Source organism: Spinacia oleracea, chromosome 2 (genome assembly GCF_020520425.1).
Source record: "Spinacia oleracea cultivar Varoflay chromosome 2, BTI_SOV_V1, whole genome shotgun sequence".
NCBI lineage: Eukaryota > Viridiplantae > Streptophyta > Magnoliopsida > Caryophyllales > Amaranthaceae > Spinacia > Spinacia oleracea.
In genome coordinates, this window is record NC_079488.1 from 103058652 (window position 1) to 103075269 (window position 16618).

Genomic DNA, 16618 nt, shown 5'->3' on the forward strand with positions numbered 1-16618 from the left:
GCTTATTACTCCGTATTGGAGATGCTCTAAAGTGCTCGTTTTAATTTGCTTACACCCCCTTTTCCAAGAGAGGTTAATCGGTTAACTCTATTCAACTTGGTTTACGAATGACAAACGTGTCGTGTCTGGTCATGTTCGTGTCGAATATAAATGGATCGGATAACCTTAACATTAAACCAAAGTGGCATGTATTAAATGTGATGTGCTACAACGTGTCAAATTTTGCCACCTCTAACTATCATTAATGTGTTTGTTTTTTTTCCCCTAACTCTAAGTGTTAAAATTTTAAACCAAATAATTCTATGTTTTAATTTTTTTTAATTTTATTTTTCTTTACATCTGCACAGAGAAATTGAGAAGGGAAAATAACAATTTTGCGAGCGCTAGCCTGAAAATACACAATTGGTAGGGGGAGTCGTATACACAATAGCTCCATCCATTTTCACTTGCTGAAAGTAGTGAAGATAGATAAACAACTGTACTCGTTCATCAAATTCTGAGTTTTCATTCTCTCAGCCCTTAAGGTAATCAATCTATTCTCTCTCCCACAATCGCAATCAATTATATTTCCCCAAATTTTCAATCTACGTATTCCAATTTAGGGTTCTTGATTCCCCACTTTCCCGTCAATCTAGGGTTTTGATTCGCCCTAAAATCTGATCCATTTTGGTACAGATTTTTGGCAGATTGATTCAGGCGAGAGAAAATGGGAGGAGATGGTGGTCATGTCGACGGAGGAGACTTTAGGTCGAAAGTGTGGACTATGTCGGGTGGTCCCAACTGCCGTCCCAAGCACTGGCGTCGTAACACCGCCTTCGCTCTTGCCGGCATCTTCCTCATTTGTGTTCCCATTGCCATGAAATCCGCCCAGCTTGAGGTCCTTTCTCTCTTTTTTTCCCCATTGATATCCTTGCGATTAGAGTGATTGATCCTCAAAAATGTTGACAATTATATAACTATTATTGCGTGGTATGGTAATTATGTCTGGATTTTGCAATTGATTTGAGTTTTCTTTGAGAAGTTGGTCTCTTTCGGTTGCTGATTTGATGGGTTAAAAGTTTGAGGGATTAAATTTGATGGTTGGACAAATGCCTGGACGGGGGGTGATTTCACTTGATACAATGTGGTCATTTGAACTCAATTTTGTTAGCTATGATGAACACAGATGCAGTATTCTAGGATGAACTTATCTCCTTTAAAATAGTAATGGGTGCTGTCAAACATGCCTTGATGGTGTATCGCAGCGCTTTCGGTATGAGTGATTAAGGGAATTATTAGTTGTCTGTTCAAGTTCAACCCAAGATTATTACGAACTGTTTCTGTACGTGGAACATAGCGTAGTGTGTGGAATGGAGATCATTGTGCAGTTTTTAGTCTATCATACGCGATCCTAGTCTTCATGGTAGTGTTTGGAGAAGTTGCATAAGTAGGCAACACCAACAGTTTAGGTTAAACAGAAGAAATGCATCCGATGTAATTTGTGCTTCTTAAGTTGTCTAGTTTGGTTAAATAATCTCCTATCAGTAAATAATCCATCGTATTTGAGTCTTGTTAATTTTTTTATGTGTTAATGACGTTCTATGTTTAAATTATGTTATTAGTTTCTTCTATCCGGACTTTAGCGACTAGCAATGCTGTTAGATGATGTGTTATTGTGATAGTGGATGTGGTGATCTGATACGATTACGGATTTACGGTCATGTATATGAACACATCTTCATAAGCTTAGTGATGATTATTCACTGGGTTCTGTTAGGCTAAACAAGTTTCTTTGGTAGCTAGTGAGATCATTGATGATTGATCAGTTGGGTTTAAAGAGAGGATTAACTTTACCAAAGTTGGGTAAGCTTACTGGAAGTACATACTGGCCCCCTTATTTAACCATTAGATATGGGAAGTTTTCTAAATGGTTACTCACTGATAGGTTTTTCAGAATATACTTGCTGCTTTTTTTTTATATTAAGACTGTTTTTAAGCAAGAGTCTTAAAATCTTGTCTTCCTTCTCTTCCATGCTTGTTTCACAATATAGATAGCTCTTAAGAAACACGAAGAAAGTACAAACCTATAATCAAACTGTGTTCTATTTCATGTTGCAGCTTGAGTCAACATCATAGCTGACAACGTGCTTTTAAATGAGACCTTACCGAATGGCTATTATGGCCTTTAGCTGGTGAACATTTCTTGCTGTTTGGTAGCACTTGTTAGTGGAATGCAAATTGCCCATTCATTCTTTTAAAGCATTTGAGTTTTACTCGAACTGTTATATTTACCTACTTGTTTTTACAATTTCCTCTTGAGTCAAGACCCATGAAGTTGATGTTTAATACGCTTTAAGTGTTTTACGAAGTCTTATGTAATATTTCCTCTATCTTTGAAAGGCCTTGGAGATTACGTAACGAGCTAGATGAGTGTATGAACTATGAAGTTTAGGAACAAATCATCTTGTAGAGACGAACCTCTATGTTGGCAGTTGGTTGTACTATTTCCTTTAGTATTACCTCATCCATTCCCAAACCTGATTAACTGAGTGATGCCTTCTGAAAGTATAAATGGAGAACAATAATACAGTAGCTCATAGGCCTCTAGTCTCTAGACATTTTAAGATTTTTAACATAAGGGTTTCAGATTTGCAGCAAATATCCAACCCTGCTCAACTTAATCAGAAAATCATGCTTTTGTAATATAATAAGTAGCTGTGCCTCTCCGTTCTTTGATGCTTGAATTCTCTCCCAAATACTATAAAAAGAAAGGTAAAAAGAACATGGTGGAAATAAACAATGGTATACCATATTGCAACAGCATATATGACTTGGAAGTGACTGCATAAATCCTGTGCACTCAACAATATTCTTTTGTTTGTTGACAATTGGTAATTTATTTCCCATTAGATCTTTAAGGGGTGTGTCTTTGCTAGCCTTTTGCGATCAATATCTTGCTCTGTGTTGATTTTGTTTGTCAGAACTATCAGACAAAAGTGACTAGGAGGTTTATGCAGATTATCTGTGTTGGCTACCTTTGCCAAAGTTGTACATATGTACATAATGTTGGAGTTGGCTTTCTTCCAGACACCCTTTTAAAAACACGTTTATTAGCTGGATTTAGAGGACACAACCTCAGTGAGGATTTTTTTTTGGGGTGGGGCGGGGGAGGGGAGGGAGGAGAGTTAGGAAGTATCTAACGCAATGGCTTGATACTGGGTATCAGACTCAAAACAACAATTCCAAACCAAGAGGTGAGGTGAGAGTCGAACCCCCCAACCTTCAGATTTTTCTTCTCGCTTCTTTTAAACCCAAGCTGTTTCTTAAACGGAATAAAGTTTAAGTCCAGCTCACTGTGAATGAATGATGAACTTACATTTTATGAATACGCACTTTAAGGACTCATCTCATGTCTTGTTATTAGTGCATAAACTTTATTTTGGTCAGGCAGTTTTGACTTTTGACAGTTGATTGTCTTGTTTGCTCAGAAAGAGGGCTGTCAGCTGTGTATAGGCTTTTTGTTTCTGTTACCTTCATATACCTTGCACTTATAGAAAAGCTGATGATAGTATTTTCTGCAGCAACGACCTCATGATCCTGTCCGCCCCATTCCATCGCAGATGTGGTGCAAGAACTTTGGGAACAAGGATTATTGAAGCTGCCTCAGTGCATTAATTCTGTACTGGCAAGTGTTTTTTAATTTTGAAATTCTGGACATCTTTCTCTATAATATTTTGCTCTGCAGCTGAGTAGCTTTGTATGCTCACCTTTGAGGTAATCTCAATAAAATTGAAATTGAGTGGATAAACATTGTTTTGTAGATTACATGAGATGGAAACTTCTTTTTCATTCCTGCCAATTTTAACAATGGACTTTGGAATGGTTGTCAAGTTGTATAATTGATAGTTTGATATTATCTCCATCAAGTTGCTCTTATTCACAATAAGAACATGAAGAAGTACATGTTTGGTACTACAAATGTACACGTGAGGAAGGTGATAGGATCTCGAGCAACAAAAAAACTTTGTTAAATAGAGTGATTCACTACTACAAGTAAAATATCTTAGCTTGTTTGACCTTATCATCCCCAAAATCTTCTGTTTGTGCTAGTTTCTGACGATGATGCACATCGTCATTGATATGGGCAAAGCTAGTACAACATTTAGGAGATGAATTTAGCTAAAGAGGGTTAGATTAGCTAATTGTTGTCAGTAGATTTTGCTCCTACGTTATATGCATAGTACTTTTGACTTTAGCCTTATTCTGATTTTGATGCTTACAATTGTTCAGTCACACCAGAAATTCCAGGCTTAACGATCACGAATCTTTTGGTTCCTTTCCTTTTTTCTTGAGTGGTATTTTGCAATTTCCCTCAATTGATACTCATTGATGTATTGGTCTCTCTCACTCTCACAGTTGCACAAGTTTTGTATTATTTCCATTCTCCAGTTTTTCCACGGAACTCTTAGGTAGGATCTGGTTTCTCAAACACGTAATGCCCGTCTTTTCTCCATGAGAAGAGATGGTGGAATATGTGATTAGCTCAGTAATGCCTGTCTTTTCTGAATGAGAAGAGATGGTAGAATATGTGATTAGCTGAAAACACGTCCGTGCTTTTCTTCCAAAGCATCTAATTCCGGTTGTGGAGACTGGAGGGTAGGGGAAAGCAGAAAGGATTATGAAAATGACCATGTTGTGTTTTCTGAAATTAAGACCAACAGAACTTTTCACATTTATTCGAATCCTTTGATACCTGTGTATAGATTAACATGTACATGACAACATTATTAAATTTGGAAAGTGAACAAATCACAAAGTTCCCCTGTAATCAAAAGCATATTCTATAAGAGGGAAATCTGGAAAAGGAGGGATGGAGAATGGAGTACAAGGGTCTATGTAAATAAGATTTTCTTTTCAAGGTTGCACTTTTTTTTTTTGGTTCTACTACGAGGAGTTCCCACCGCCTTCGGCGAGTGGACTAATCTCCCGCGGGAGTTTGCATGGGTACCTCGATGGGCAGCATCCCTCCCAATTGAGATTTTTTCCATTCCCAAGGCTCGAACCCAAGACCTTGGTTAAGGAGCAAGAGGCCCTTAACCACTCATGCCAACCTCAATTGGTTTCAAGGTTGCACTTGTAGTTGTGCTTGAATAGCCCACAATGCTTAAAGTAAGATTGGATTTGTTCCTTTTAACTCGAGTGCGTTCCCTATAACCTATTGTAACTTGCATAACACAACCAAAGCTGTTTTTTTCCCACAATGCCCTGTTTTTGCCAATGGTGTAACGCTCGGCCCGTAAAGAATACTGTCATTGGCATTGGCGTTGGCATTGGCATGGCATCAGATTCCTTGATTGAGCAACATTGATGTCATGGGGGGTGGACATTGGAAAACACAGCCAAGCCCCAGAACAGGCAAAGAGAAAAGGAGAAATTTTATGCTTTGTTCTAGTAGTAGTTCATACCAAGTAAAATAGAAAGGGATTTATTCTGTTTGCCAAAACAATTGCTAGATCACTCCTTTTCATTACTTTCGTTGCATCGGAACAAAATTGGAAGACAGAAAGATCCCCAAGACTCTCAAGAGAACTTATATGCTCTGCCAAAAATATCGCTTTTATATACTTCTCCCGTTCCGTAAATATCGCACTATTTAATGTGGGGTCATGTTAGATTCGTATTGATATATGTTTTCTAAATGTTTTTTTTTATAATTTTACTTACACACAATTTTTGATATATTAAGAGTCAAAGTACATGGTGCACTCAATCACGATTCTGAAAAACAAAAACATAATTTTACTTAATCCAAAACATTCGATGGCAACAAAGTATTTTGTTCTATTATTCCGTATATTTTTTGGGGGGTAACACCCGGTTCACCCTTAGGGCTAATTCGGATTTCAATTCCCTCTCAATTATTGTTGCGGGGAATCGAACACGGGTGATCTCTACCAAATTCATCCCCAATCACCGCTAAACTAACAAGCAATTGGTTATTACCCGTATATAATATGTAGTAACTAATGTAAAGTACTAATAAAATGCCCCAATATAACTTGTAAACTTTAACAAAAATCTAACTTTACGTAAGTAAGGAGAAATAGTCTACTTCGTAATTATTATATTTGGTTCCATACAAGTCAACTTAATGTCTCAAATTCTCAATCTAATTTCCTTGAGCTAAGCCTTTCTGAGAGTTGGTAAGAGGAAGGGGAGGAAGATAAGTGGAAATTTAGGTCACACTTAAGAGTTAAGAACCGGAAGTAAGGATGGTAATGGCCAATGGGTAGGATTTGGATAGGGTCTAACAATATCGGGGATCGAACCCTAAATTTTTGATGTAAACCCATACCCTACCTTTACCCTCTAGGGTCTAAATTTACAAGATCCTTACCCGGATTCTATGGGTCTGGTAGGGTATGGGTAGGGTCTAGGGTTTGGAGCGGGTCTGCGATGCCTATTTCTTCGATAACTTTTATCTGTTTTTTTTAAATATACAATATAATTATATGTAATGCGCAAAAAAAATACAAGTCCAACGATTAATTTGACAATTTAAAACAAATAAATAGTTAGTCTCCTAAAATCATCCTTGTCTTTCCTAAACACATCACAATTAATGTACTAAGCTCACAAATTACAAAATCTTAAGTTACCAACTACACAATGTCAATGTTGGAAGTTTCTTTGACTTAGAGAGTGGTAGTGTCGACGGAAATATGTGGAAATAAGGTGAACAAAACCATAACTTAAGTGAGTGAAATTAACACTTATATTAAATAGGGTGAACCAAACCATAACATAAGTGAGTGACTTTTTTTTTTTTTTTTTTTTGAGGGCAAAGATTAGTGCTTATATTAAGTTAAGGACAAAACGTCCTTCAAAACATACGGTGCGATCTCCTTGGGGCAGTGATGAACCCATACTTGTGCAAGTTATAAAACATAAGTGAGTGAAATTAACACTTATATTAAAATATTGTAAGTGAGTAAGTACAAGTTATATGTTGTGATATACTTCCTCCGTCCCAAAATTATCTTACTGCTTTCCTAAACGAGCGTCCCAAAATTATCTTCCTGTTTCTAATTTTGGCTACTAAGGTCCCCACTTTCTCATGTACTATATTAATTAAAATTGAATTGAAAACTCCACCCATGTACTATATTCCACTTTTCCCATGTACTATATTCTCTTTCACATGTACTTTATTTCACTTTTCCATACAACTCAATCACCATTTGTACTTTATTCCACTTTTTCATGTACTATATTCCACTTTTTCATGTACTATATTCCACTTTTCTTAAAATCCGAGTTTTTGGTCAAACAGAAAGATAATTATGGGACGGAGGGAGTACCTAATAAGAAAATTATAAATGTAAAATTTATAGGTAAAAAATAAAATAGAGCAGAGGTAAAGAAATTTTAGAAATGAATTACAATAAAGAATTTTGAGGTAGCAATAACTTTAATTGCCAAACATGACCTTAAATAATTTCCACATTTGGTAAAGTTGGTCCCTCAAGTAAACCTGTCCAATAAACGTCTACCTCTCCGCACCTATCACAATTCTCTCTCTATGCCCGTCTTTAAACGGGCAGCCTGTTACCGACGATCCACCAATTTTATTCGAAATCATCTACCCGTAAACTCCGGGCAGCTGAGACCCAGTTCTCTGGAACAAAGTCACCAATACTGATGCACACTATATAAACAAAGTATACGCGACACAAAATTCTCAAACACCATTTTTCACATTTTCTCTCTCCTCCCAACTCTAAACTTATTGTCGTCTGCTGTATGTACTTAATCATTTATTTATGACGTCATTAATATTAAACTCAAACTAATTTACGGAGTAGTTGATTTTTTTTTGTAATTTACAAAATGTAATTTTTTTGATGGAATTTTTTCGTAGGGCTGAAATTTTCGCAAAATGTGGAGAGTGATGCGATCTGCGGCGGCGAATCTCCGCCGTACGCGGCAGTTTTCGGTGGCGGCAACGATTCCAGGTCCTTGTATGGTCCACAAGCGCGGTGCTGATATTCTTCATGATCCTTGGTTTAATAAGGTTTTTTTTCTTCTGTCATTTAATTTGTGATCTTTTTTTTTTGATTTTTTTTTTGAATTTGATTAATATCTGGGATGTCGATGAGTTGCTTGTACTAGTTGTAGGACATTGTGATCATTTATAAGGATTTCAATCACGCAAGTCAAACTTAATGTTTTTTTGAGAGATAGGTGGATATTATTGTGTGATTTTTACTGTAACTAAGAAATAGGGAATTCATTTGAATTGTTAAATTGAAAATTTTGGTTTTATAGTTGAATTAGTTGATCAGTTCAAGTTTGTCTCTGTGTTGAATTGTGAGGATAGACAATTTGACAAAGTCGAATGGTTGGGAGTTACTTGTTAGTATAAACATCCTTGTGTTGAATTGGGCTGGGGTTGACATTATCAATCCGTTATCTCTTGTCGCGGTCAAGTAAACTTCTGCAAGTAAGCTTTAAGGTACATCAATCTCGGCGATGTGGGCATTCGACAAGTATTATCACGAGTTGCTTTTAAACAACAATACAAATATACAATCTTACTATATTAAAAATAATAATAAAAAAAAGCCCTCTGTTTGACAAGACTAACTGAAATAGAGTTGAAACTGATAAGTTAGTTGAAATTGAAAAGGTTTTAGCTGAAACTGATAAGGTGTTGAAGCTGATAAGGTACCCAATTAGATGAGTATTTTGGTGGAATTAATGGTTCAAGGAGATGGGATCTTTAAATAATAAATTAAAGGTAGATTATATGTAAGGACCTTAAATTCAATTGGTACTCAGATTAACTTCTCAATTTAAAACCATTTTAGGATTTTAAATTCTATTTAAGATGCTTGTCAAACCGTTCTGATCATGTAAGGTGACTTAACTTTCAGCACCTTACCATTTAAGATGCCTGAAATGGCTTGCCAAACAAAGCCTTATTCTTCACATAGTATTACTTTAGTAGGCCTTAGGTAGATGTGCGATACGCTTAGTCAAGGACCTTGAATGGCACCATATCAGGTGGTTGTTTTCCTTTGGCTTAGATCATCATTGTAGGTTTGCAGCATAACTATACAGTATACTCCTCCTCAAACTTCATTTAGTTTTGTTACCTTTGTCATTTTTCTTGCCAGGATAAAGCTTTCTTTATTTTATTTGATATTCATCTAGGTACTTTAAGTATCCTCAATTTGCTATAAAAGAAACTTTAATTTTAGTTGTTTCCTTGTTTTTTTTTTCCGAATTATTTTTTGAGCAGGATACTGCATTTCCTTTGACAGAAAGAGATCGCCTTGGGCTCCGTGGCCTCCTTCCACCCCGTATTGTATCATTTGAACAACAATATGCCCGTTTCAGTAAGTCCAGTTCCTCTTGTAAATATGTCTACTAATATCTCTGAGAATTTTTTTGTTCAAAAAATTGTTTGGTAGGCGTGGCATCTTCGTATGTACTTGTAGAATATGAATATATGGTTGAAAAAAACCCATGAGTGGTAGTGTATTCTGCCTTTTTTTTAAGAAAAAAGAAATTTACATAGAATTAAGATTTGAATGGACCACTTATAGTCTAATATATATATTCTAGGTTTCATATTTTCTGTTCCATGTCGTTGTTTGCAATAGCTAGTTGACTTGAACAGAAGATGTCGCCACATTTCCATTTAAGGCTGTAACTTCGTATCAAAACTGGTTCTTCTATTCCATGGGGGAAAAGAGATTTTCATGACAGTTGTCATGTTTTTCTTTATCACAAGTAGCTTGTTTTTCCCCTCCTTATTTGACTGGTTAAGAAAGTAAAATATGCATGTGCTATGCATCATCACCTGTGTTTTACTCAGTGACTTGAATTTTAAGCCTAGTTTGCAAAGGCTCACCTTATATCTTATGTGGTTACTAAACTGTTTTTATTAGAATTCTCATGTCATTGCTTTAGCCACACAATGCAGTTTAGCTTTAAGATAAGAATTATCTTGCTGGTATTTGCAGATAGAGAGAACAGTTGATTATTTGTCCTGCTATACTATAATTGAGGAACTGTTTGATATTGAGCTCTTGCTGGTCAGAGATAACAGTTTTCTGTCATAACATTGACCCGTCAGAATTACTTATCAGTGATTCTTTTTTGTGAAAAGAGTTCTCCTGTCGTTATGTTCCCTACTTCCCTTCAAGGGTTAGTGCTATTCAGGCTTCATTCTTTTCATCTGAAAACCCCATATCGAGACTTATCTGCACTTTTTTTGAACTATTTATAACTTTTTCTTGTTGTGAATGAACTTGCTAGTCCTTATCTGAAATCATATTAACTTTAAAAAACTTATGCTTAGTGATGCTTAATTTAGTTTATGGTGAAAAAGAACTTAATTTGTACGAAGTTTCTTTTTTTTTCTTTGTTTGATGCATCAAAGTCTATATTTGTAGAATCATGTTAGGTGTTAATTTGTATTGGTTTGATAATTACAGTGGATTCATATCGATCATTGGAGAGAAATACGCAGGGGCAGCCAGAGGGTGCTGTATCTTTGGCAAAATGGAGGATTCTGAACAGACTGCATGACAGGAATGAAACGTTATATTACAGAGTAAGTCTCATGATCTCTATCCAGAGGTTTTGAATCAGTTAACTGAGACAATTTGGTCATTGCGTTCAGGTCCTTATTGATAATATCAAAGACTTCGCTCCTATTATATATACTCCAACTGTAGGGCTGGTGTGTCAAAATTATTCGGGTTTGTTCAGACGTCCACGTGGAATGTATTTCAGCGCAAAGGATAAGGGAGAGATGATGTCCATGATCTATAACTGGCCTGCTGAACATGTATGTCCTTTACTGAATTCATTGTCCATCAACTATTTTCATACTATATTTGAAAGGGAAGTCTGGCAGCACACCCTATTTTTAAATTTATTTTTCAATTTGAATGTATTGAGGCCGAACAGTTGAATTTATAACATTTTAACTTAACTATAATGAATGATTTCTGATATATATCATACTACCTGAGCATGAATTAAATGATTTCCTGGTGAATTTTGTCTTGTTCTTCCTTTTATATTGAGGGATAATGGATAATAGAGGAAGGGCTACCTCTTAGTGCTGATATTGTTTGCTCATTACTCACTGAATCACAGGTTGATATGATAGTTGTCACAGATGGCAGCCGGATTTTGGGTTTGGGAGATCTTGGAGTTCAGGGAATTGGCATACCTATTGGGAAACTTGATGTATATGTTGCTGCTGCAGGAATGAACCCCCAGCGGGTATGGCTATGAAATTGCTGCTCAATTGTATCTTCTCCTTGTCTTGTTTTTTATTTTTATTCTTTTAAATCTTATCTTGATTTGTGTTGTATGTGTGTCGCTTTTGATCTTCATCTGTAAACATTTTTTACTAACTTTTGATTTTTAACAGGTACTTCCAGTTATGCTTGATGTGGGTACTAACAACCAAAAACTTCTTGAAGATCCTCTCTGTATGTAATAACCAATAGACTCTGCTCTATTATCCTCTTTTTCTTATATGAGAAATTTCGTTGCATGTCTGTTTTATTCTCACTTGTTATCTGCTGGGAAGTTCAGTGGTATAGTTTACTGTGGTTTGATACTGTGGTGTGATTGCACTGTTATATGCTACCTCTGTTTAGAAATAACTGCACCACTGTGGTGTCTTTTTAAAATATAAGAAATTAATGTTACACTATTATGTAAAAAGTTGTTGGATTAGTGTTAATATCTATTTTCAAAATATCTAATTTTTAAAATAATTTTTCTAAATAGGTAATTAAATATATTAATGTTCGAAGTTTTGCGCTGGCAAATGTAAAAGTCAAAATAATGTTACTACTTCTAAACAAATATGCAGCTAAAAGTCACTTACCTTGTACCTGGAACTTTGGTCTGTAGAATTGCCTTCCCCTGACTGAGTTTTTCTAACAATTTGATGTATCATTTCTTGTGCTTTTGTACATTGCTATCTGTAAGTTGATGACCAGTTAATTTGTGTTGTTCGAAATTTTATTACATCAATGCTTATACGTCCTTACTGTATTTTGATAATTATTACCTCTGTTATTATGATAGACCTAGGACTCAGACAACCTAGGCTCGAAGGGGAAGAATATCTCTCCATAGTTGATGAATTCGTGGAAGCTGTTCATACACGTTGGCCCAAGGCTGTTGTTCAGGTCTGTCCTTTCAATACTTAATTCAACAATTAAAGCTTTATGCTGATAACTTATGGTTGAGATATTTGGGCAGTTCGAGGACTTCCAAATGAAATGGGCTTTTGAAACACTGCAAAGATATCGGAAAAGGTTTTGCATGTTCAATGATGACATTCAGGTGATTTCTTTGGTGATACTGGTTGTCTATGATATTTAATTTTGTAGTCCAAATGACATACCCCCCTTTAAGTAGGGATTTGTGATTGATTGGGGTACTATTGCAGTACGCAAAGCAAGGTTGATGTGCACTATATTTGGTATTTATATATGCTGTTTCTTTCAAGTGTATGCAGCTCTGGTAACGCTGTTGCTACCTTTTTGCAGGGAACTGCTGGTGTAGCCTTGGCTGGGTTGCTGGGTGCTGTGAGAGCACAAGGCCGTCCATTGACTGATTTTATGAAACAAAAAATAGTCGTGGTTGGAGCTGGGAGGTAACTTATGACCTTTCTTTTCCATAATGCCAGACTTGTTATTTATCTACTTTCAGTTGTTTTTGGCCATTTTAGCCTTTTAGTTAACGGCCTTTATCATTCTACAAGAAATCTAATAATTTCAATTGGTGTATTCAGTGCAGGACTTGGTGTCCTTACCATGGCAGTTCAGGCAGTTTCCAGGATGGCAGGGGCAAATGGGATCCCATCCAATCATCAGTTTTACCTAATAGATAAAGATGTAAGGTTTTTTTGCTTGCACTGGCCAGATTCAGGATAAGTATCACCGCATATGTTCTGTCGGAGTAATTGTTTCTGTGCTGCATCCCTATCCTTTTAGCCATTTTGGTGGTACAAGGTGACCACTTGCTAAGCTAGTCGTGCTAAAAGAGACTCTTTGCAGTGCTATGGTTAAGACTCTATTTGTGACCCCCCTCCGGCATCAGCCCACCTTGCCTTGCCAGAGACATTGGCGTAGCAGTATAGTTTGATATATTCTGGTCAAGCATTTCAGAACTCATTTAGTGGTCATATGAATGACCTGGCTTCCTGCAGTTATTTATGGATTTTCCCCTGTAGGCATCAGATACCTGTTGATATCTTTATTTGGTGCAATCGTGGAAAGGTGTTGGTCTTTTTAGTCTTTTTTGGGTGGGAATATTCCTATGCCTGGCATTTTTATTTCTTAACAGTAGAAATTTCTTTTTTTTTTTTGCAGCTAGACTTCCAGTACTTGGGACTTGTTTATAGTATATGACCTATTTAGGGAAGTTGACCTGTGGTTATTTGCATAGTCTTTTCTACCTGGACGGACCATTGGTGCTCACTAGTCACTACTAGGAATTTATACCATTCTGCTTGATTATTGCTCTATATTGTGCAGGGGCTTATAACGAAAGAGAGAAAGAATTTAGACCTGTCTGCCGCACCCTTCGCAAAATATCCAGAAGAAACCAAGGGGCTTAGGGAGGGAGCTAGTCTTGTTGAAGTGGTAAGTCTTTCTCTCATGCTATTCAAAAACATTACCTGCTGAAAATCTGTTGCAATAAGAAAAACAGAAAGTTAGCTGGCTATAAACTGAAGCCTTCATATGCATCCTCAAGATATATTGATTTCAAACCCTTAAATTTTCAGGTTAGGAAGGTCAAGCCAGATGTGCTACTTGGTTTGTCTGGAGTTGGCGGTATCTTCAATGAAGAGGTGAGTCTATCATGAGGTCTCTTTACATTTTTCTGTAGGACTGAAATGGCGTAATGACTAATGAGTAAATAAGAATTTAATTCTAGTCTCATTTATTCTTTATCTAAGTGAAAGGATCTAAAAGATGTGTATTTCTGAGATGCGAACCTGAGATGGTTCCTAAATTTTTTGGTTCCATGTTGGAGACAAATGTGATGCAAAAATGTCTTTTAGTTGCATGATACATTATGAAACTCAGTGGGTTCCTCGAGTCACTTTCTGAATCAAGTCTTGACTTCCCGCATTATTCGTGACTCAGGTGCTGAAGGCCATGCGAGAATCAGACAGCCCTAGACCTGCTATTTTTGCCATGTCAAACCCTACATTGAATGGTTGGTCCTTGCCACCAGTATGGCAGTATTCCCGCTGCATTTTGTTCTTTGTTAAAAAAAAAATTCTCTCTAAATTTTCTCAATGAACAGCGGAATGCACTCCTGCTGACGCTTTCAAGTATGCTGGAGAAAATATTGTTTTTGCTGGTGGAAGTCCTTTCGAGAATGTAGATCTTGGTACGTATGGTTTAGCCATTAGAATATATGCTGGTTGCTCCACATACAGATTTTATTTTCTTAGTATTGGATTGTTATGGCTGTGGTTGACTGTTATGTCTGGTAACTGTAATTGCAGGGAATGGAAAAGTAGGTCATGTCAATCAAGCAAATAACATGTACCTGTTTCCCGGGTGTGTGACCGTGGTTCATCTTTAGTTTCTTATGATATTTGAATATGACCTATGGGACTGCTAGCAGCTCAAAGTTTTATGTAATGAACTGTTGCTTATGATTCAGGATTGGGTTGGGAGCTTTGCTTTCCGGTGCTCGCTTAATTACTGACAGCATGTTGCAAGCTGCTGCCGAATGGTAAATTGAAAATAAAATATCAGTCCCTTCTAAGGAAATTTGTGCTTTATGGCCCACATATTCACCAGGAAATACTTGTGCACATAGTTTTAAGCTCTGCTGTTCTAAGTGTCACTAATAAAATATATAACCTTACATCACTGCAAGGTCTGCAACTTACCCACCCTCCCATTTTCAGTGTTCTGTTACCTTGCGCGTAATTCTGCATTTTTCACTAGCTACCTAAAGACTCTTAAAACCCTCATGTACAATCATATTGGTTATGCAAGACAGAAAACACCTCATATCCATTATTCTTTTGTGTTGAGGTGTGTCAAGTAATATTTCTAGGGTGCTCAAACATCAAACTCTCTTAGCATACACTTGATATGTGTAATGTGTGCAATTGTGCATGATAATTATCTTAGTTACCGCCTTACATGTACTTAACTGCTGGTTTTTCTGCAGTCTTGCTACCTACATGTCGGATGAGGAAATAAGTAGAGGCGTTTTATATCCATCAATTGGAAGGTTAGCACCTCCTTTTCTTTCTTTTCACCCCACTCCCCCACCAAAAAAAAGATAATTGAAAAGAGGAAAAGAAAGATAGTAAGGGATGCAACTCTAGATGTATATACTGTGACTCGTATAAATTCTCTTGTCCTTTTTTTTTTTACTATTTTATTTATTAATGGTCTATGTGGAAGTACAAGGCATGGCAATAAATGGTTTCCCCCATGTTTCTATTGCAGTATACGAGAAATTACAGCAGAAGTTGCAACTGCTGTGTTACAAGCAGCTGTTGCTGAAGACTTAGCTGAAGGCCACGGTGAAGTGGGGCGAAAAGAGCTCAGGTGCATGTCAAAGGTAAGATTTCACTTGTCGGTTTTCAACACAGTTTACCAACTCGTATAGTAATTCCTCTTATTACCGCTCCCTGTCTTCTCTTTGCTTAGCTCATCCTTTTATTTTTTGTGGCCCAGTTACTAAATTACCGCTCTTTTCAACTTACAGTCTATTGCTTTATATGCGTTAGAAACAGAAATTAATGCTGGGTAGTGATAGCTAAATTTTAGGTGATCTCAACATTGAAAATCAGGTAATGTATTTGCTAAACATACTTCTGCTTGCCCTTGTGACTGGTATTTGATCAAATGCAGGAAGAGACTGCAGAATATGTCAAGCGCAATATGTGGTTTCCCATCTACAGCCCTCTTGTGCACGAGAAATGAGGCCACGACATTCAGCCCTTTCATCTGCTACATCAGTTGGACAGTTTGTGTCTTTCTGGAAACTGTAAAATTTGTCTCAGAATACAGTATTACAGCCAATTTGAAACAGGAAAAATATAGAAACATAGGATTGGGGAGTTGTGAATTTTTTTGCCAGCTTCATTTGTTTGTATTGAAACTGTTGAGACTAGGATCCTCCCTTACATAGAATTTTTCTTCAGGGGAGACTCCGTTTTTCCTGGACTATAATGATTTGTATGCAGATGCAGTATACTGAAGTTTCCATCTTATTCTTGTTTTGTTTGTCAATTGACACTATTATACATTTTAACAAGTTCATAAATTGCCAAAAAAAAAAAAAAAAAATACAAGTTCATCAATTAGAATCTCTATGTTGCTCTGCTTCTCACTAATTTTTTTGGTCGGTAAATAAAACCCCTTTTATTGTTGTTTATTTGATTGCATACAAGTATACAGCAAAATCAAGAATGGAACTGGTTACTCCCTCTTAAAAGTTTACCAATTTGACTTTCTGCAGTCCTCACAACTCAAATTTTAGGGAGAAAAAGACGTCTTAGAACATCAATATCTTCAATTACAGGCGCATATAAAGTACTCTATAAAAATTGATA

General features: G+C 36.5%; 2 protein-coding genes across 2 annotated transcripts; both read left to right on the forward strand.

The window, feature by feature from the left end:
* The first annotated feature begins 365 nt into the window (after window positions 1-365).
* LOC110789112 (uncharacterized) lies at window positions 366-3787 on the forward strand. Its single transcript, XM_021993769.2, has 3 exons — window positions 366-524; window positions 676-877; window positions 3561-3787. The coding sequence occupies exons 2-3, from the start codon at window positions 707-709 to the stop codon at window positions 3633-3635; spliced, it is 246 nt and encodes an 81-aa protein (XP_021849461.1). The 5' UTR covers window positions 366-524; window positions 676-706; the 3' UTR covers window positions 3636-3787.
* A 3836-nt stretch (window positions 3788-7623) lies between these two features.
* LOC110789122 (NAD-dependent malic enzyme 59 kDa isoform, mitochondrial) lies at window positions 7624-16295 on the forward strand. The gene is made up of 20 exons (XM_021993779.2): window positions 7624-7780; window positions 7901-8053; window positions 9284-9380; window positions 10485-10603; window positions 10673-10840; window positions 11155-11283; window positions 11435-11495; window positions 12103-12206; window positions 12280-12363; window positions 12570-12676; window positions 12815-12917; window positions 13560-13667; window positions 13811-13876; window positions 14175-14247; window positions 14338-14424; window positions 14543-14597; window positions 14704-14775; window positions 15223-15285; window positions 15507-15621; window positions 15915-16295. Exons 2-20 carry the CDS (start codon window positions 7919-7921, stop codon window positions 15984-15986), a joined length of 1818 nt encoding a protein of 605 aa, XP_021849471.2. The 5' UTR covers window positions 7624-7780; window positions 7901-7918; the 3' UTR covers window positions 15987-16295.
* Window positions 16296-16618: the final 323 nt, after the last annotated feature.